Source organism: Bison bison, unplaced genomic scaffold (genome assembly GCF_000754665.1).
Source record: "Bison bison bison isolate TAMUID 2011002044 unplaced genomic scaffold, Bison_UMD1.0 scf7180017864228, whole genome shotgun sequence".
NCBI classification, from domain to species: domain Eukaryota; kingdom Metazoa; phylum Chordata; class Mammalia; order Artiodactyla; family Bovidae; genus Bison; species Bison bison.
In genome coordinates, this window is record NW_011494800.1 from 1,182,096 (window position 1) to 1,204,325 (window position 22,230).

The 22,230-nt window shown below is 40.0% G+C and overlaps 1 protein-coding gene across 3 annotated transcripts in view; it reads left to right on the plus strand.

Moving 5' to 3' along the window:
- ANXA3 (annexin A3) overlaps positions 1-17,007 on the plus strand; it is a 66,334-nt gene extending 49,327 nt beyond the window's left edge. For all 3 annotated transcript variants that reach the window (XM_010845897.1, XM_010845898.1, XM_010845899.1), the window contains 4 exons: positions 2,278-2,373; positions 6,988-7,046; positions 9,011-9,133; positions 16,600-17,007. In XM_010845897.1, coding sequence (XP_010844199.1) covers positions 2,278-2,373; positions 6,988-7,046; positions 9,011-9,133; positions 16,600-16,659 — 338 coding nt within the window. In that variant the 3' untranslated portion in view covers positions 16,660-17,007. The remainder of the gene's footprint in view (positions 1-2,277; positions 2,374-6,987; positions 7,047-9,010; positions 9,134-16,599) is intronic.
- The last annotated feature ends 5,223 nt before the right edge of the window (positions 17,008-22,230 follow it).

The following is a 22,230-nucleotide window of genomic DNA, read 5'->3' on the forward strand; positions in this document are numbered from 1 at the left end:
CTGTCGCTCCCTTCTCCTCCTGCCTTCAATCTTGCCCAGCATCAGGGTCTTTTCCAATGAATCAGTTCTTTGCATCAAGTGGCCAAAGTATTGGAGCTTCAGCTTTAGCACCAGTCCTTCCAATGAATATTCAGGACTGATTTCCTTTAGGACTGACTGGTTTGATCTCCTTGCAGTCCAAGGGACTCTCAAGAGTGTTCTCCAACACCACCGTTCTAAAGCATCAGTTCTTCAGTGCTCAGCCTGTTTTATTGTCCAGCTCTCACATCCATACATGACCACTGGAAAAACCATAGCTTTGGCTAGATGGACCTTTGTTAGCAAAGTGATGTCTCTGCTTTTTAATATGCTATCTTGGTTTGTCATAGCTTTTCTTCCAAGGAGCAAGTGTCTTTTAATTTCATGGCTGCAGTCACCATCTGCAATGATTTTAGAACCCAAGAAAATAAAGTCTGTCACTGTTTCCATTGTTTCCCCATCTATTTTCCCTGAAGTGATGGGACTGGATGCCAAGATCTTCAGTTTTTGAATTTTGAGTTTTAAGCCAGCTTTTTCCTTCTCCTCTTTCATCTTCATCAAGAGGCTCTTTAGTTCCTCTTCGCTTTCTGCCATAATGGTGATGTCATCTGCATATCTGAGGTTATTGATATTTCTCCCGACAATCTTGATTCCAGCTTGTGCTTCATCCAGCCCAGCATTTTGCATGATGTACTCTGCCTATAAGTTAAATAAGCAGGGTGATAATATAAAGCCTTGATGTACTCCTTTCCCAATTTGGAACCAGTCCATTGTTCCATGTCTGGTTCTAACTGTTGCTTCTTGACCTGCATACAGATTTCTCAGGAGGCAGGTAAGGTGATCTGGTATTTCCATCTCTTGAAGAATTTTCCAGCTTGTTGTGATCCACACAGCCAAAGACTTTAGCATCGTCAGTGAAGTAGATGTTTTTCTGGAATTACCTTGCTTTTTCTGTGATCCAGCAGATGTTAGCCATTTGATCTCTGGTTCCTCTGCCTTTTCTAAATCAGCTTGTACATCTGGAAGTTCTCAGTTGATGTACCGTCAAAGCCTAGCTTGGAGGATTTTGAGCATTACCTTCTAGCGTGTGAAATGAGTGTGTGATAGATAGTAGACAGGGTCGGTTTGTCAGGGAGGAAAGAGGAGCCGCCCTCTGGGCTGAAAGCAGAGAGGAGTGTTCCTGCTGATGGCAGATCCTAAATCAAGGCTTCCAGCCCCTTTCTTGCCTAGTTAGCCACTTTCCGGGAAAACCAGGCATTATGGGTGATCTCTGTTAATGCATAAATATGGATTATCATTCAACTGTTTCTGATACAAAGGTAAATGGGTGGGGTGGGGAAGCTGTTTTTCTCAGACCAGCTATTCCATGGAATTGCTAAGCACCCATCCCTTCACTCATGCATCTCCCTGGGTCATTCTGGAAGCAACAGCACCCAAAAATCTAGAACTCCACTTCCTGTGGACATCCAACTGTATCTTCCCTGTGCTGGTCTAGAGAACCACCACGGTGCATGACTATGCTTACGCCGAGTTCGTGGGAAAATGAGGAGACTTGGACATTGAAATTTCATCCTTTTTATAAAATAATAGTAATAGTATATTATAGTTGCTTTGTTAATGTCTTTATTTGAAAAATAAAAACCAAACAATCATAGGTCTCCAAATTTTCTGTTTTCAAAACTTACTTGGAAACAATATACTTGGCTTATGAAGTATCCTTCCATGCTAGGTGATGTGCGTAAAGGTTTTACTTTTGGGAAATATTGACCAAGAACTTTCAATGCCTTCCAGTAAGTAGGAAATAGGCTCTGCTGCCTTGGGGAGTGATTTATTCAGCACAAAGAAATCTTCACAATTAAGATTTCAGTAGCAGATTTAAAATATATTTGACTCATGACCACATTCTTGTTTCCAGGTGCTGTTATCTTTTAAAAGTTAGCCCACCTTGCTAGAGAAATTGTTTATCATTTAACCTTTCAGGCTATTTTAAATGCTTACAGCCTGGGATGGGGAGGGAAGAAAGGAGAGAGAGAGATTAATCATTGAAGAAAATGGCCTATGAAGTTCAAGTTTTATTGTCGATGATATTTTTAAAAAGAAATTAAAAACAAAAACTTCCGTGCTGAGTTTTTGATGGTTTAAAGAAGTGTTGGTGCTTGCTACTTAATAACATGATGTGCTGCATATCAAATCAGAAGCTAAAATATATTCAGGTGTCAACTGGGATGCTTTCAATTTTTTTGTGATGCTGCTTTTCAGCATTTGATGAATACAGAAACATCAGCCAGAAGGACATTGAGGATAGCATAAAAGGAGAATTGTCTGGCCATTTTGAAGACTTACTGCTGGCCATAGGTAAGTCCGCAAGTGCTTATAAACTGAGGTACTTTGCACTTGTTTTCAATCAGTGTCAGGATCAGCTCTTTTCATCTCAGAATCCTGACTGATCCATCTTTATGCTCCCCCGAGCCCTCAGCACAGTCCATGGTACACACCTATGCTCAACAAATATTGTGAAATGGATGCAGGAAGATGTTCTCTGTTTAGGGCTTCCTTTGCCTTTTAACTTTGTGTTTATCTTGGTACCACGTTTGGATTATAAACTCCTTGAGAGAGAAAAATGTTACACTTCTACTGGCATTTTTATGGAGCCCGTTGAAAGCATAGATCTAAGCCCATATGGTAATTAATCATGTTTGGTTATTTTTGGAAGATGTCAGTGGCCTCCCAACATTAAACTCAAGACAGAACTACGGGTCTCCTCCTTGTTGGCTGTGCGAACAGGGAAAATCAGAAAGAAAATAAGTCACGGACTGAATCTGTGCCTGGAGAGACACGTGGATTAACAAGCAGACAAAAACATGGTTATGTAAGCTGATCTGTCTTCTCCATCAGGTCTCTGCAGTCTGTGCTTTTAGGCACCCAAAGAACACCTTGCAAGAATGATGCATTCAGAGGAATGAGACACTCTTCAAAGACAGGCTTCAGTGACCATTCTAGTCCAAGTCAAGCGTGCATGAGTGCTTAGTCAGTCAGTGGTGTCCCACTCTTTGTGACTCCATAGTCTCTGGCCCTCCAGGCTCCTCTGTCCATGGGATTTTTCAAGCAAAAATACTGGACTGGGTTGCCATTTCATCCTCTAGGGGATCTTCCTGACCCAGGGATCAAACCCATGTCTCCTGTATTTCCTGCATTGTAGGCGGGATTCTTTACCAACAACTTAATCTAAATGCTCTAAGCACACAGGATTGTTCAGAATCCTAAACTTCTCCAATTTCTGGTGACTGTTGGTCTTGCTTCTCTGCTAATGCCAGGGTAGGAGTACCTGTACAGCTTATCATTTTACCAATGAAATGTCATATCTAACATCAATCATAATAATTAATAGCTTCTCCAGTGAGATAAAGATAGCTGATATCTAAGGGTAATCTCCAGAATGAGGCTCTGATTCATCTTTCAAATGTTAATTACCACCTCTGGAGGGTGGAAGCTGCCTCAAATTGTACTTTTTAAATAAACACTCGTCAGGCACTTACGACATGCTCGGCATTATGCTAACCTCTTGGCAAACATCAACCCATTTAAGCCTCATGACAATCCCATGGGTGAGGGACTGTTATTATCCCCATAGGAGACCTGAGGCACCAAAAGGTTAAGTTCCTTTCCCCAGTTACTCAGGGAAAGTGTGGTGGAGCTGGGGTTCTAACCTAGGCATTTGGGCTCCACAGCCTGTGATGTTAACCAGCCTCTCCAATGTGCTTCCAGGGAAACAGAGATTGAAACCTGCATGTGTCACCCTGTCCACAGTGAAGTATTCTAAATTACAGAAAAAGTACCAGGGAGCAAGCCCTCCCTAAGGTTTGGCATCTATTCTCAGGATTTCCTCTGCATGTGTTATTTCACTAACTTCTGATCCTCTCTTCAGTGCCAAGAATAGGATCCAAATGCTGCTTTTAAAAAATACGTACACACACACACATATATATGGGCTTCCCAGGTGGCACTAGTGGTAAAGGATCCACCTGCCAATGCAGGGAACACAAGAGACACAAGTTCAGTCCCTGAGTGGAGAAGACCCCCTGGAGGAGGGCATGGCAACCCACTCCAGTATTCTTGCCTGGAGAAGAATTCCATGGACAGAGGAGCCTGGTAGGCTACAATCAATAGGGTTGCACAGAGTCGGACACAACTAAATCATCTTAGCAAGCACATATGTGTGTGTGTATAGGTGACTTGCTAGAAGACAGGCCAAGAAAGAATAAAAAGCTTCTTTTTCAATTAAAAAAAAAAACAAATCAGAGATCAGTCTCCATACTTAGCTCTGAGAATATTCCAGTGTCAGTGATACAGTCAGTTAATTGTTTTCATTTCATCTTTTAACCTTTGCATCAGTCTTGCTGCTTTTTACCTTGCCTGCTGTATCATTTGAAAAACTTTATTAAGATGTACAAATTCTCATTTCATTGAGCTAAGAGGCATTTTTGGAAATAGATGCTGAATTATGCACTAAATTTGGGCTACAGTGTGTGTTATTTTATCAAGTGAAAGAAAGACTTTAAAATTTAACTAATTTAAAGTTCAAGATATGTCTCACTTTCATTTTCTATTTCAGTCTATCATTGGAATACATTAAAAAAAAAATCTTTATTGAGATAGAAGTCAAGTACCATAAAATTCACCCGAAGTATGCAATTCAGTGCTCTCTGGTTTCACAGAATTGTGCAATTGTCACCAGAATATAAGTCTGGGATCTTTCCATCAGCCCTCAAAGAAACCCTGTGCCCACTGATAGTCACTCCCCACCCCTTGCAACCACCAGTTTCTTTTCTGTGTCAATAGATCTGCCTGTCCTGGCTATTTCATATACAAGGAATCTAATAGACTGTCAACACGTAGCTTTCGACATGAAAAACCATCTGAGTTCTAACGTCTTAGAAATGCACGGTAGGAAGATCACTAGTTGTCAAATCTGTACGTAGATAGGAAGAAGCTTTCTTCAAAAAGACTATTTCATTAGGGAGAAGAGTTTAATCTCAGAAATGTATACAGGAGTCTGAAAATCAAACAGAAAAAGCTTTTCTTTTATGGAGAAGAGATAAACAGATCTTCACAGAAGCCCTTTTTTTTTTAAGATTGATTTTTCGCTGTGCTGGGTCTTCGTTGCTGCGTGGGCTTTTCTCTAGTTGTGGCAAGGGGGGCTATTCTTTAGTTGTGGTGTGGGCTTATCACTGAGGTGCCGTCCCTTCTGGAGCAAGAACTCCAGGGTGTGTGGGCTTCAGTAGTTATAGCTCGTGGGCTCAGTAGTCGTGACACAGCATGTGGGATCTCCCCGGACCCAGGGATCGAACCCGTGTCCCCTCCATTGGTACATGGATTCTTAACCACTGGACCATCAGGAAAGCCCTAGCAGAAATTTTTAAAGAAGTTGGACAAACAAGGAGGCAGGATCATTGGGATTGGGGGTTGACAGGAAGCGTATCTCACCACATCAGCCTGTTCTTAGGACAACCTGAAAAGGAGGCATGTTGGCATTTTGGTACTTGCTCAGTCTGGGGACCAAGCGAGGATTCAGGGGCCTGTGACAGGGGTCAGGGGAAGGCCTGAGAAAGTTTGGTCAAAAGAACACAGATGGTAAGAAGCAGGCAACCATGAACTCTTGATCATCATAACGAACTTCAGTGGACTCCCTGATTCTTTGGAATTTCCCCAAGTTTCCCTCCTGGGGTTGAGTCTTAAAGCAGGCTTCCTTATACTGTATATGCTACCACTTCCCCAAATATTCAGACATGAGGAAAAAATCTGGTAGTTAAGACCATAAAGCGAAGGAGAGGATAAAGGATTATGGAAAGAAAGGATTCCCTGCATTTAGTCTGTGGGGAGCGAGATGATTGAAAGAGTTAATAGGATAAAAGCGGGCACAAAAACTCTCAATCGAATGATTAAGGCTTGCTGAATGTAAGTTTGAGGAAAATATAGATAATACCAATTCACATCCTTGATTTCTTCTCAGACAGTTTCAAATCTGTAGCTGTTATCATGTTTGTCCCAGATTCCATGTGCCTAATACATTTCTCTGTTTCCCTTAAGACACAGACACAAAAGGTCTTTTCACTTTCCTTAAAAGAGTCTGAAAGGCACTATGAGAAAGCCACTGTTCTTGTTCTGATCTCCAAAATTCATTATAAAATTCATTCACTTTTGGTCAGCTTTCTACCTAGAGATCAAATTTAAGATGATACAAGTAATTGTGTTGCAATAAACAGACTTATTCCCTACAGACTTTTCTCCTGGCTACTTTCACTTTAAAGGATAATTCATTTGCTCATGTTTTTGCAGTTATTTATTATTATTGTTTCTGCTTTACTCATTATTTCAAAATAAAGAATTGAACGATTTAATGTGTTTGTTTTTAATGACTGAATTTAGATTACACGCACTGGTTATAATGTAATTAATCAGTCTATAAATTCTAATTCAGTCACTTAAGAAAAAAATCTTTCTGTTGGAAAAATTACTTTTAAGCTGAGCTCCAGTGCCCCTATTTACCTAATGAGTTATTTGGAGCAACATCTCTGCAATCTTTAGACCCAAGCTATTCATCAGTAGTCAAAGATGTTAGAAATGGAGCAGCGGTACACCCTAGGGAATTATCAAATGTAAGCGTAGGTGTTGGTGTGTCTGGGATCTGGAAATGAGTCAGCTACTGTGGGAGTATCTTTGGCAGGTAATTTTATTTTCCCTGTGGCTAAGGATAATTACTGTGTTAAAGTTCCATGCAAATATGACATTATAAGGCTTCAAAATTCAGGTTAAGCATTCATTCATTCTTTCATTCTAAAGAAAAGCTAGGAGTGGGGAGGAGGAGAATGGTATGGTTACCCAAAAAGAATCTTTTTAAAAATGTATTACTATAGATTAACTCAATTTCTATTAAATGAAACTGAACATTACTTTGCTTTTTTGTAACAGTTCGTTGTGCAAGGAACACGCCTGCCTTTTTAGCTGAAAGACTGTACCGAGCTTTGAAGGTTGGTCTGGAAATTTCATTTATATTCTTAGCTTCCCTCAAGGAAAATGTAAAAATATTACTTAATATTGATGGCATTTCCTGTTTCTTTTCCATATTGATAGAGTTCTCTTTTGTAGCTAATCTGTCTGCTAATTTGGCTCATAGGTTGATAATGAGTTTCCTAATCATTACAGAGGTAGGTGCGCTGAAGTGCTGGCTAAATTATTTCTCCCACTTCACAGTAATGTGGGCAGTTGATTGGTTTCAGGACAACAGCCCTCAAACGTGATCCAGTGGCCTCTCAAGCTGCCTTACTTAAACCACACTGAGCTAGCCGCCTTTCAGGATGTAGAAACCCTGTGTTTTCTCATCTGCTGTCACTTCTGGGTGGGGAGCTCTGTGAATCTGTTCAGTCCTTTCTTGTTTATATCTTCAGACCCTCATAGTGAGCCTGGCATGCAGAAGATGCTGACTTCAGTTTCTTCCTGGACATTTCCTGTAGAAGTCCACGTGCCCTTTCAAAGCTGCGTCCACAGTAAACAGCACTTTGGTCACCTCCCATCCCAGTCTTGCTCTGCATCCTGCCTTCAGTCATCTCAGTGGATAACACTGATAGGAACTAGCCTTGCCTAACTCACTGAAGTTATACCTTTCCTCCCCAGCCTTGTTCTCTATGGCTTAGCCACATCAGCTGTCTTTCTGTTTCTTGATTACTCCAAGCGTCTACCCATGTCAGGGTCTTGGCATTTGTCATGCTCTCTGCCTTGTGTGTGTCTCCTCCATATCTATCTATGGTTGCCTCCTTCTGATCTCTGAGGTCTCAGCTCATGCGTCCTCCTGAGAGAGGTCTTCCCTGTCTACCCAGGTCAACTGACTTCCTTTCACTCACACTCCACCCCATCGTTCTCAGTACCACTAACTTACTGTCCTTCCTGTCCACCTCTATCAGCGAGAACTCCATGAGAGTGTGTGTTCTGTAAGCATTTGTTGTGCTCAGTAAGCATTTGTTGAACGAATAAATGAATGATGTCAATATCCACCTAACTGCTCAGCTAGAAATTCTACACTTCTCTTTCCCTCTTTCTTCTCAAACATCATTAAGATTTGTCAGTCTACCTTTACAAGCATCTCTTAAATCGTATCAATTTTCTCCATCCCTACTACCATTATTGTAGATCAGGCCATCAACATCTCTTTCTCTCTCTCCCTCTCTCTCTCGGTTATATAAACACTTCTGGATGGATCTCAAAGCTTCCAGTCTTATTCTGTCATCTTCATCCTACTCTTTTCCTGAAATCCACTCTTCATACTGCTGCTGTCAAAGGAACCTTCTGAAACTACAAATCTGATCTGATCTCAACACACTCATTTTTAACAGACTGCAAATAGTTCTTCACACTCAGGATGAAGTCAGAATTTCATTTCATGGTTTATAAGGTCTGGCCTTTCCAGATATATTCCTTGCTGTTCCTTCTTACTACTTATGTGTCCTTAAATGTGGTATTATTTCTTGCTCTAAAGCGTCATGCATGCTGTATCTTATATTGAAACTTTTTTTTTCCTCTGCGTAAGAACTCCATTCCTTCTTCTCCTGGCTGACTATTTAGGCCCCAGCTTAAATCCCACTTTCTCAAACAGTGCTTTACTAATCCTTGATTAGCATATGGTAGGCCTCCCTAACATATGCTCCCATGGTACCCAATACTTCCCATATGTCAGATTTTATTGTAATGGCCATTTTCTCACCTGTATCCTTTACAAAACTGAAAGCTTAACAGGGGCATCTCATCTCTGTTTTCAGCATTTAGCAATGCAGTGGCAGAAAATGTTTCTTGAATAAATGAATGAGGATGTTTGATGAAAAATGAGAGGAGAGTCACTGTGGTTGAATAGTCTGTGTACCATATCAGTGTCTGATGAATATCCACGTGTTGTTTTGTGAGCAATGAGATTGGTCTCGTGGACACTTGCATTTCTTAACAGGGTGCCGGAACTGATGAGTTTACTCTGAACCGAATAATGGTTTCCAGATCAGAAATTGACCTTCTGGACATTCGAGCAGAGTTTAAGAAGCTTTCTGGCTACTCCCTGTATTCAGCAATTAAAGTAAGTCTCTTCTTAAAAATAGCAAAACATATCTTGCCTCTCTCTACCCATCGTCTTTCCCTTATAATTCTCAAAACATGGAAATTCATGATTTAGGTTTCTCTCTCCTTGACAGTGTGTAAATATGTTGTCTGAATTATTTGTCAGCCAGAAAAAGGAGTGAATTTGAGTCAGTGGTGATGTGGATGAGTCTAGAGTCTGTCGTACAGAGTGGAGTAAGTCAGAAAGAGAAAAACAAGTGTCATGTATTAATGCACAAATATGGAATCTCGAAAAATGGTGCTGCTGAACCTATTTTCAGGGCAGGAATAGAGGTACAGAGGTAGAGAATGGATTTGTGGACACCAGGAGGGAAGGAGAGGGTGGGACAAATTGAGAGAGTAGCATTGACATATAGACACCCCTCTGGGTGAAACAGCCAGTGGGAAGCTGCTGTATAGCCCATGGAGCTCAGCTTGATGCTCTGTGATGACCCAGATGGAGAGCGTGGGGGTGGCTGGGAGGGACTTTTCAGAGGAAGGGTGTATGTGTACACATATGGCTGGTTCATGTTTTGTACAGCAGAAACTTACACAACATTGTAAAGCAATTCTATTCCAACCTAAAGATTAAGAAAAAAGAAAGAAACCTCAAAAAAAGAGTGACAAAATATTTCTTAAAGATAGTAATTATTTTTCAGCTCTAAAATCCTAGGTACATAAAAGGCACTCAGCATTTTATTTTTTTCAGGTTTAGTGGCCACTGATTTTTCTTCTTTTGTGAACTGCATATGCAAATTGCTTATCTGTTTTCTTATACTGCACTGTTTTATTTCAGTTATTCTTTCTGGCAGTAGAACAAAAGGATATATTTTACATTTCCTTTTTGTTTTACACAAAAGATAACATGATTCTGCACTTTGGGGTTCTTTGCATTTCAGGAAGGAAGCTTTCTCATTCTTTTTTTTTTTAACCTTTTTATTTTGCATTGGAGTATAGCCGATTGATAAACAATGTTGTGATGGTTTCAGGTGAACAGTGAAGGAACTCAACCATACATGTACATGTATCCATTCTCCCCCAAGTTTCCCTCCTGTCCAGACGGCCACATAGCATTGAGCAGAGTTCCATGTGCTGTACAATGGTCCTTGTTGGCTATTCATTTTAAATACAGCAGTGTGTACATGTCCATCCTAAACTCCCTAACTGTCCCTTCCCTCCACCCTTCCACCACCCTTATGCCGGCAGCCATAAGTTCATTCTCTAAGACTGTGAATCTCTTTCTGTTTTGTAAGTAAGTTCATTTGTATCATTTCTTTTTAGATTCCACATATAAGGGATATCTTACAATATTTCTCCTTCTTTGTCTGACTTACTTCACTCAGTATGATACTCTCTAAGTCTACCATGTTGCTGCAAATGACATTATTTCATTCTTTTTAATGGCTGGGTAATATTCCATTGTATGTATGTATGTACCATATCTTCTTTATCCATTCCTTTGTGGATGGACATTTAGGTTGCTAGGAAGCTTTCTCATTCTTTTTAACAGCTGCATATCATTCCATTACTTGTATATTTGTACCTACCACATCAACAGATGTTTCAAGTTTCTTGCTATTCTAAACAACACTGCAATACGCATATGTGATTTCATCAGGTACAAGTGTATCTGAAGGATGAGTACTCAATAATAGGTAGGAGTGCTGAGACAGATGTCAGTACACCTGTAATTTTGATTGTTGTTCAGTTGCTAGTCGTGTCCGGCTCTTTGTGACTCCATGGACTGCAGCACGCCAGGCTTCCCTGTCCTTGGGATTTTGGTAAATATTATCAACTGACTTCCACTGCACCTCAATTAGTCAACTAGATTTGCTCATCAAAATCTTTTTTTTTTTTTTTAATGAGAGCTGTTGTTTTTGTACTAAACCTTTGCAGGAAAAGATACATGCTTAAGTTGAAAAAGAAAATTTATTCGAAAAGGCAACTGTCCGGTTGCGCCTGGGGCTTAGCACAGATTTCATCCTCTGCTCACCCTCAATGCAATTTGAATCAATTCTGACACATTACAATAGTTTCAATCAACAGAGGAAGATACAATAATGTTAACTAAATTGTACTTACCAAGGCAGAAAAGGAGACACATACATTTTATAAAGATTTCCAGTAACAAGGTTGAAACATGAAGAGGTCCTTTGGTTCACCCTTGGCAAACCAGAAAATTCAATTAACTCGTAGCTCTCCCTCTCCAGATGGCCTGGGTAATTGAGGCTTATTGTATTAGAAAACATGTAAGCAATGTGTATCTTGATAGAAAATAAAAATCCATTGCTGAAGAGTTCAGTGTGTAATTTAAAATTATCTTAGGTGTCTTCATTTCTGTTGCCTAACATAGATTATTAAGTAATTTCATTACGTTTTCAATATTGATGAATAGAATCTTTTTGTCTATCATTCCTGCCTTGGCTTCTGTCTTCTGCTTCCTTCTGCCTTTAATTTAGACATTTCTGTGCTCATTAACACCTTTCTCAGGTGATGATTGGAGAGGAGAAGAAGAAGAAAGTAGGTGAAAAACAAATGTGTGTCTCTTAATACTAAGACATTTTAAAAAATTGGATGAAATTAGTTTCTGGTAGATTTTCTTGATCAACAAGTTAAGTATCTATCTGAAAAATAACTTGATTCCAGAGTCTTTAAGGGAAAACGTAGTAGCTACCCTCAGTTAGTTCCTAATTTATATGTAGACTTGAGGTGGACATAAATAAAGCAATTTCAAGATAATAATCATATTTCATATTGGTACTACTTGCTAAAATGTGAGATTGTAAGTGCAAAGAAATTTGAAAAAAGGATAAAGTAGGCTGACAAAATAATGTGAAACAGCATAAAATGAAATATTAGATGTGGGGTATAGAGGAGTAATAGAGGAATTGAGAGTAAAAGATGTTTGGGATTAGATAGAGAATCTTCCCAGGTGGGCTGTGTGTGTGCTTAGTCGCTCAACTGTGTTCAGTTCTTTGCAGCCCCACGGACTGAAGCCCGCCAGGCTCCTCTGTCCATGGCATTTTCCAGGCAAGAATATTGGAGTCAGTTGCCATTTCCTTCTCTAGGGGATTTTCCCGACCGAGAGATCGAACCCACGTCTCTTCCATCGGTACACGAGTTCCAGGTGGAGCTAGGGGTAAAGAACCCGCCTGCATGTGCACAAGAGGCGTAAGAGATACAGGTTCCATCCCTGGGTTGGGAAGATCCCCAGAAGGAGGGCATGGCAACCGACTCCCAGAATTCTTGCCTGGAGAATTCCATGGACAGAGGAGCCTGGCGGGCTACAGTCTGTATGGTCGCAAAGAGTCAAACACAACTGCAGCGACTTAGCACACGGCACATTTCTTAGGAAAGTGAGTCTGAAGCTTACCTTTCAGGTTAATAAGCATGTGTTGTGTGCCTTAGGAGCCTGGTGCTATGCTGGTCAATAGAGTCTGAAAGGTGAGTGCTCTAGAAACATATGTTTGATGAGAAGTAGAAGGATAAGTACCCACTCCGGTGTTCTTGCCTGGAGAATCCCAGGGATGGGGGAACCTGGTGGACTGCCGTCTTTGGGGTCACACAAAGTCGGACACGACTGAAGCAACTTAGCAGCAGCAGCAGAAAGATAAGTATTAATAAGGTGCTTGATTAATTAGGAGCCTACCTTGGGAATATGGAAAAATACAATCTCAGTGGCAAGATCCATTCAGTTGAAAGAGAGCCTTGAGAACAGGAAATTGGTATTCCATTCATTCAATTTAAAATACTTACTGAAACTATATTATGTGCCAGGCTCAGGGTAACAATTATAAGTAAAGAAAAAAAGTTTTCTGCCCTTATGGAATTAGAAATAAATGTAAAATTACAGCCATGTTCGATGTAAAGGAAAGAGATTGTGCTGTAAGATCACATAACAGGAGGGTTTGACCTACAGGAAGGTTTTGATTCAGATCTGAAAATGATTAGACTTAACAAGGCAAAGGTTGTGGGGGTCAGAATTCAGCAGAGCATTCTAACAAAAGGAGTCATAAGTGAAAAGACCTCATGGTGGAAGAAACGTAATGAAAAGCGAGGCTGGAGGAATCGGATCATGCAGGGCCTTTTTGGCAATGTTTAAAGATTTGTCTTTTGCTTAAGAGTGATGGGAAGCCATTAAAGTGTTTAAATTTTAAGCACACAGTGTCATGACCAGAAGTACGTTTAGAAAAGATCTCGTGACTATGGAGAATGAATTGGACATAAGATAGAAGGCATGTGGAGTGATGGGTTACTGTATTAGTCATATTAGAGTAGCTCTGATTCAAAATAGTGATGCAGAGCTACTGCTAATACAAAGAGAAGAAAAAGCAAAGACTCAAAAGATAGAAGTTAAAACTTCAATATGACATCTTGTTGTGAAAAGAAAGGAGAAAGAGTTGAGGATGACTTCCAGGTGTCTGGGGCTTCCCAGGTGGCTCAGCGGTAAAGAATCCACCTGTAGTGCAGAAGCTGCAGGAGACGCGGGTTCAATCCCTGGGTTGGGAAGATCCCCTGGAGGAGAGCATGGCAACCCTCTCAAGTATTCTTGCCTGGAGAATCCCGTGGACAGAGGGGCCTGGCAGGGGTACAGTCCATAGGATCTCAAAGAATCAGACACAACTGAAGTGATTTAGCACACACGCTTCTTTCCTTACAAGTAGATCAGGTTTTCAGTGGTTTTTCTTTTTTTTTTTCCCTTTGGGGGCAGTCAGGGAGAAAGTTCCACATGTTAAGTTCGAGATGTCTTTTGTTGCGTTAAAAACAAATGCACAACGTCAGAGTTGCGAGTTATGTTTTATTTGGGGCAAAATGAGGACTGCAGCCCAGGGAATCTCACTTCAGATAGCTCTGGGGAACTACTCCAAAGAGGTGGAGGTGGGGAAGGCCAATATATATGTGATTTTGGTTAAAGGAGAGTTCATGGAATCAAGCGCTTATTTTACAAAAGGTTTTCTGCTAGTCATGAGGAACTGATGTCACCATGAAGGGATTTTGTGATTTTCTAGATATGAGGAAATGCAAGGATTGGGTTCATAAAACCAGTTCCTAAAAATATCTGTCTGAAGACCTGTTCTGCTAGTTTTCCCAGAGCACAGTGGCTCATTCCTGACCTCCACCCTGAACTTCCTCCAGGGGACACTGAAGGTCAGCAGCTGCAGCAGCACCTGATTTAACCCTTGTAGAGGTAGATGGTAAATGCCCATGGCAAGTTACCATTTGTAACTGACACTTCAAAACGTGCAAATAGAGATGGCAAGTTGTAGCTAGTGGTATGGGATATATTTTCAGAAATAATTACGTCACTGAATCTTTGGACATGCATGCAAATTCTCTAGGGAGAAAATATAGATTAAGAGAAAATGTAATATGAATTTTAAGTGATAAATTGGGATTTAAGCATTATTAGCAGTGACTGGCTAAAGAGTGAAGGATGAGTCTACAAAGAAGACAGAAGTGGAGATGGCAGAGAGGAAGGAAGGAATAAAAGTCAGAACTATTTACAGGATAAGAGAGGGCTACTTGCTTAATGGGTATAACGGTCACTGAACCCATTTCCCAAAACAAGAAGCATTAACACCTTGGAAAATACGCATTGAGAATCCAAGGAGACTAATGACAAGACATGAGAGCCTAGAATAGATTTGTTGTGGTCAGAATGGAAGAAGATTGGGAGAGGAGAGAACCACTGGTACCACTGTTAAAAATAGGCCAACAGAAACAGTTTCTTAAGAACAATTAAGATGGCCTAATTAGGAAGCTGTAAATTATGTTTAAATGTTTTGAAAATACATTGGTATTTTGGGATAACAATTTCTAAAACTCCATAAAATAGAATTGTTTATTCATATAAAGGACTTCGCCTTCCAATATAGAGGATTTGAGTTTGATCCCTGATGAGGTAGCTAAGATCTCACATGCCTGGTGGCCAAAAAAACAAAACATAAGATAGAAACAATATTGTAACAAATTCAATAAAGACTTTAAAAGTGGTCCACATCAAAAAAAAATCTTTTTAAAAAGAATAGCTATTTTCCTGCAAGACATAACAGAATAAAGATAGGAGAAAAGGATGAACATTTATTGTCTACAGTGGATCAAAATTTTATGTTTAGCTCTGTTTTAAACTACTTCGATGTATTTTCTCAGCTAACTAATAGAACCCCTAATACTTGTTTACAACTTTGATCAGAGATGGCTAGAGGGAGCAGTTTTAATACAAAGCCAGAGCATTGCTGACTTGTCAGTGATTCAAGAGATCATTATACAGGGCAAAGCAAAACTTAAAAACTAAAATTTATATAAAACAGAAGAATGTGTATTAAGGCTTGTTGTGTCTTATGAAAGCAATGCTTAGTCTCTTCTCTAAGTGACCCTTCTTCATTGCTTCCTCTACCTTACTACAATATAAATTTTAAGTGATAAGAAGTTGCCTTGAATCAAATAAGAATAATGTGAGGATTTTAAGCAATCTTGGTCAAAAGCCAAGTTTTATCACAGATGCTGTGCAAACATTTTGCCTCTTTTACATAACACACATGGCAACTCATACTTTAAGCCTCAGTCTCCCTGACGGCTCAGTGGTAAAGAATCTGCTTGCCAATGCAGGAGATACAGAAGGCACGGGTTTGATCCCTGGGCAGGGAAGATCCCCTGGAATAGGAAATGGCAATCCACTCCAGTATTCTTGCCTGGAGAATTCCATGGACAGAGAAGTCTGGTGGGCTACAGTCCATGGGGTCACAAAGAGTTGGACACAAATGAGCGACTGAGCGCAGCATACACATGGTATCTTTTCTGAACCAAGATCTTTTTTGGCTATCCTAGGAGAGAGGAACTGGGAAACATACTTTATAGGAAGGTAGCTCATTTCACTTTCTTAAGTCAGGAAGTATAGAATGGGGTTAAGCAGCCAGGTTAACTGGCTCTGAATTCCGATTCTGTGCTTATTCTCTATATAATCTGGGATAAATATCCTAACCCTCTGTCTTTCTCATTTTACTTCTTAGTTAAATGGAGACAGTTACGGTACCTACCACACAGTAAGGATTAAAGTAGCTAACCTTTAGAAGAGCAAGTGTTTGATAAGTATTAATATAAATATAATAAAATCATATTTTTTAAAAAGTTTGGTGAGAAAATGAAGCTTGTGTAATATTATGTAATTGATGTACTCTTTTTTTAAAAAACCCTAGTTGACATTTAACCGCAATATATCACGCAGAATTTAAGTATCATATATTGTGAAGAAGATGCTAGGCTGAAACACGATTTCCCACAGATACGACTGGATAGTGGAATTGCAGGTGTATGTTACTAAATGGTACAGGTCATGGGCTTCCCACGCCGGTGACTCCCCTAGTGCTGTGGAATTTGATTCATCCGTGGTCCCCTCATTATTTACGCTGTGTCTCTCCTTCTCTCCGCCTGTCCTGTTCCTTGCAGTCGGATACTTCTGGAGACTATGAGATCACACTCTTAAAGATCTGTGGAGGAGATGACTGAGTCAAGAACATCCTTTCCAAAGGCTGCCTGCTCCCACGATGGGCATTTTCCTCAGCTCTGCTTATTCCTTTTTCACGGTATTTACAAGTACAAGCAAGTGTCCACAACAACCTGTTTTTAACAGAAATTCTCATTGTACCATAATAATAACAGCCACAAAAAGTGATTATTGTCATAGAACATCTCATCATAATGTAGCCACTTATAAATGAAATTTTTAAATGAAATTAAAGATCTGCTAATACTACCCACATTGCATTTCTGCTTTGGAAGTGAGAATCGTTGTATCGTTCTAAAGCACTCAATGCCAAACAGTATAATAAAAGTTGTTGCCTATGTAAAAGGTGATGTGTCTGTTAGTTTTTATCATCTGTCACCGTTGTTTGGTACCTGGCGCCAATGACTAAAGATATTTTAAAACATGTTTTTATTGTAAAAGCTGTAGTTGCTTCAATTTATCTAGTGTCTTATTAATCACATTCATCTTTAAGAAAGAAATAAAAATGAAGATCTATGTAATCCTGGCCTCCCTTTTCTAGTTTGATCAAGCTAGAGTGGCAATGCATGAGAAGTTATTTTAGCCCTCAGAAAACATCCGCTAAACTATTGATCTAACCACTAGAGAACATGACTTGTGGTTGTTTCATGCTAAATACTACTTTCCCAGAATGAGAATTTAGAATTAAGTTTCTTAGGTATCTTTTTCCTCTAAAATAAGTTTGCAGAACTACACACTTTTAGAAATCTTTTATGTTATTTTTGAAAGGGACCTAAGATGAAATACCTAGACTAAAAGGAAATATATAAGGTACAAAGTTCTAGTTAGAGTTATGAGCCTGCGCAGAAATAGAAATGATAGATGTGTGAAAAGGAGAAAGAGTGATGTGTGAGTTCAGAACTTTTAATCAGTGGATTCCACACTTCAGCATTTCTGAGACCTTTCAAAAAGATGGCGAAAAAGTTATTTCTTGTCCTGAGATTTCCAAAATGCATATGGGAATAAAGCACAGGGATTTAGAATCTACATGCCAGGTTTTGACATCCTGCCTTAGAAAATGAAAGTGAAAGCCACTCAGTCGTGTCCAACTCTTTGCAACCCCGTGGACTATACAGCCCAAGGAATTCTCCAAGCCAGAATACTGGAGTGGGTAACCTTTCCCTTCTCCAGGGGATCTTCCCAACCCAGAGATCAAACCCAGATCTCCCACATTGCAGGAGGATTCTTTACCAGTTGAACCAACAGGGAAGCCCAAGAATACTGGAATGGGTAGCTATCCCTTCTCCAGGAGATGTCCGCGACCCAGGAATCGAACCAGGGTCTCCTGCATTGCTGGCGGATTCTTTACCAGCTGAGCTTCCTGGCTTACCATATAGCCAAATAAGTATTAAAAAAAATTAAATGGTGATACTTATACCACTTACTTCTTTCCTAGGTTTAAGTAAAATAATGCCTGTGAAGCACTTAGCCCTATGCCTGAACTTGACACGTGTTCAGTGACTGCGTTGTCATTCACTATTAGCAAGCAACATCAAAATGATCATGACAGCATTGCAGCTATTCTTCAACAGGCTTCAGTCCATCTATCACGTGCCATCCCCTGTGCTAAGTAAGTGTTGGATACTCCAAAGGAGCTCAGACTTATTTACTTTGGCCAGAGAGCTTTAAAATCTGTTTAGGGAGAGAAAGACCAATGTGGGTGGGGCTTAGCGTATAGGAGGAGGTGACCAGTGACAAGGGCTAGACTATGAAATCTCACAGACCATGCTAAAGAGTTTACAAGCAAGGGAGAGTCATGGAAGGAGCATTCCAGGAGGATTTCAGTCAGGGAAATGATGTCAAATTTTTGATCAAGGAAGAATGTGTGGGAGAAGACAGCTAAAGGCAGGGAGCCCACTTGGCAAATTAGTTCTTTAATCAATATAGAAGTGTCAGCCTGAGCTAAGATAATGGCAAGGGAGAAAAGGAAGAAAAATACACTCATTTGAGTATTTAGAAGATAAATGCTTCTTCTAAAAATGGATAGAACACAGTAATCAAAAGAATCAGGTGTCATGTATGCACTCACAATTTTGGCTTAAGTGAGTAAGTATATTACTGAGCAATAAATCATTGCTAATACTCATTGAGTGCCTATTGTATAGCTGTGTTAAACAGTGTAGTATATATTAAATCATGCATCCTCAAGGAACTTTCCAATGTAGGCATTAACTCAAAGACACAGGAACAGAAGCTGAGAGAAATCAAGTACATTGCCCATTGGAAGAGACAAGATTTAAACCCAAGCAGTCCAACTCAACCATGTCCAGGCCATTAACCACAATTTTCCCTTAGTATTTATCCCATTCTAAGGCCACTGTCCTTTTCAACCTTAAAACTTAGCTGTTTAAATGAAGGGATTTTTGTCTGTTGCCTTCTCTGCTGTATCCCTAGTGTTTAGAACATACACACATACTATTGGGTGTGTATAGAAGTTTCTCACATAGTCTTGATCAATCATTAAGTCCATTTTCAGCCCTTTTCCCTTCTTAGAAATTTGAGGGACAGGGCTGAAAATTCCAAACCTCTAATCATGGCTTTTTTCTTTCCAATGACCAGCCCTCATCCAGGAGTCCATCCAGAGCCACCTCTTTAGCAAAGACCAAATATTAGGACAGAAGATACTCCTAGTGTTCTTATCACTTAGAAAATTACAAGGGTTTTAAGCGCTCTGTGCCAGGAATGAGGGGCAGAGACCAATATATAATGTTTTCTGTTATCTCAGCAGGGATTCCCTGTGTACTCCTTCATAAACCACTGTGAATGTCAATGTAAATGTTATCCATCTCTAAATTTCTAGCCCAGTTCCCTAGTCATAGTAGGTATGTGACCAATTTTAATGACAATGATTTGTAAAGTGGGATAGTAGATCTTTCCTATCATTTGTACCAGGTTGATGTAAGGAGCACATGAGACAATGATTGGAGCTACCATGAAAAGTATTACATGTGATTCAAATGTGAAGTGAAATTGTAGACTTAATATTAAAAGAATCAATTTTGGTTGTGTATATGAATCAAGGACTTACTAGGTACTGAGTACAGGGCTAGATCTTTTAGATCTCATTTATTCTTGGAGCAAGATCATATGTGTCATTATCCCCATTTACAGATGAAGAAGATGAGATTCGGAAAGTATGTACTTGCATGCATGTTGCATGCTAAGTTGCTTCAGTCCTGTCCAACTCTACAACCCTATGGACTATAGCCTGTTAGGCTCCTCTGTCCATGGGACTACTAGCCCAAAGTTACACAGCAGAGAAACCAAGGTTTCCCTTGGTTTCCCAATACAGATGGTATTTGTGCATGAGTGTGTATGAAGGGAGCGGTGATCACTCGACAGAACCCTGCAAAGAGAAAGGAACACTGAGTAAGGAAAAATTCCAGGGAAAGCTCTCTTCTCATCCCCTGGCCTCCTGTGCATTGGGCCAGCTGGTGGCTGATGGATTCTGATGATTCTGATGGAATATGGTTATCTCAAGATGCAGGGTTATTGTTAGTGACCCATCCTAAGAACTGTGATATTTATTTTTCAATATTTAATACATGTTTAAATACATGAAAATGAGAAGGGCTGTATATGGCCCAGGGCAGTGCCTGGTTTAGTACATGAGTCCTGGGGTCACGATGCCCCCATCTGTGACTGTAGGCCTATTACCGTGCTGAGTCACACATTCCTCACCCTTAAAATGGGGACAATAATAGTTCCTACCTCATAAAGTTATTCTAATAATTAAGTGAGGAAAACATTTAAAAGCTATTTTGCATAGTGCCTGACATAACGATAAACCCTCAATAAATGTTAGCCCAGGTCATGTTGTTATTATCCAAGGGCCATTTTTTTTATTGCCTCCAATTTCCACAAGGTGGCAGGTCGAGTTCAAAGTGGACCCCATGGCTCTGTGTCCCAAAGGCAAAACCTATTTTAATTGCTTCACAATAACGGGGCCCAAAATGAATTGTTTGCAGACATGTTCATTGTCTGTAGAATGTTTGTTACCACCCAGGCATCTTATTGTTGCTGTAAAACCGATCTTAATGGAACATATGTATCATTTAATTTCATCCTGTTGTTTCTCAAGATTCCCAGGACCATCTGCATTTACATGAAATGCATATTAACTCTGGGTCTCTTAGCTAAGTGAATACATTCAAGTCATCTCATTTCGCACTAAGTTTAGTCCCTGGACGGCTGTGAAGAGGAGAAAACTCGCAAGCTGGAACAAGTCCTGGTCTTGGTGAACTGCAGAAGGCACAAGATTTGTGCACCTCGTCCTGGAGTGAGAGGGTGCTTGGTCTATTTGTGAGGAGCTACCAAAAAATGACAAATGGAGATTTTGAATAGGGGTGTGTCTAACCTATTTGTAAGGGGATATTGAGAGAAATGGTTAACTCATAAAATTTCAGATTTTTCTTCTGTGTATCCTCACCTTTTTCCATTCTCCTAATTTCATGTCATATTGATAGCCTCCAATGTCTACAATTTTGCTTCATCTTTGACACATTGGTTTTGGGGTCAGATCAAACTGGGTCTAAATCCTGTTTCTACTACCCATTATAGCAGCATTTATAGCAGTAAGGATTTGACAAACACTTAGCTTCTTAATACCTCAATTCTTTTTTTTCCCTTTGGCTGCTCTGGGTCTTTGTAGCTGCTCACAGACTCTTGGTTGCTACACGCGGGCATTCTCTAGCTGCAGCGCTGCTCTTAGGTTGCAGTGTGCCTTAGGTTGCAGTGGTGTGTGGTTGCAGGTTGCAGTGGTGCTTGGGCCTATCATTGCAGCAGCTTCTCTTGTACGCATGGGCTCTAGGCGCTCAGGCTTCAGGAGTTGTGTGCTTGGCATTAGTAGCCCCGCAGCATGTGGGATCTTAGTTTCCAGACCAGGAATCAAACCTGTGTCCCCTGTATTGGCAGGCAGATTTCCAACCCTGGACCACCCGGCTAATCTCTCTCAATTCTTAAATTAATTTTTTAATTGAGGTGGCACTGATTCATAACACTACCTAAGTTCCACATGTCCAATGTTATATCTCTACTTCTATATACCCTACAGCATCAAGTCTTTACCTGATAATAAAACCTACCTGAAAGAATTGTGAGGATTAAATGAAATAAAGCATGCCAAGAATTTAATTCAATCAGAAATAGTTACTAGTAATTAGACTAACATAACACTGCCCAAAAAATGGCAGATAGAAGGAGCTCAATAAGCATTTGTAGAAGAAATATTAATAAATGATGCTATTTTAGTACCACACAGTTATAATAACTCTAAGACTGGCCTTGGAAGTCTTCAAGGAGAACGCATACTGAAATCAGTGTGATTTTGTCAACTGTGTCCTCTGATGACTCAGTCAAAGATGCAAAGCTTCTCTGGCTTATTTCCTACTCATCACTTGATAAAATATGTGACATGTGAGCAGTCAATTTACTAACTTCTCCGTGCCTTTGTTTCCTTATCTGTAAAGCTGGAATGGCAATAGCATTTAATGGCTCAGATTCAGGTGACTGTGAGGTTTCAGTAAGCCTGCTGT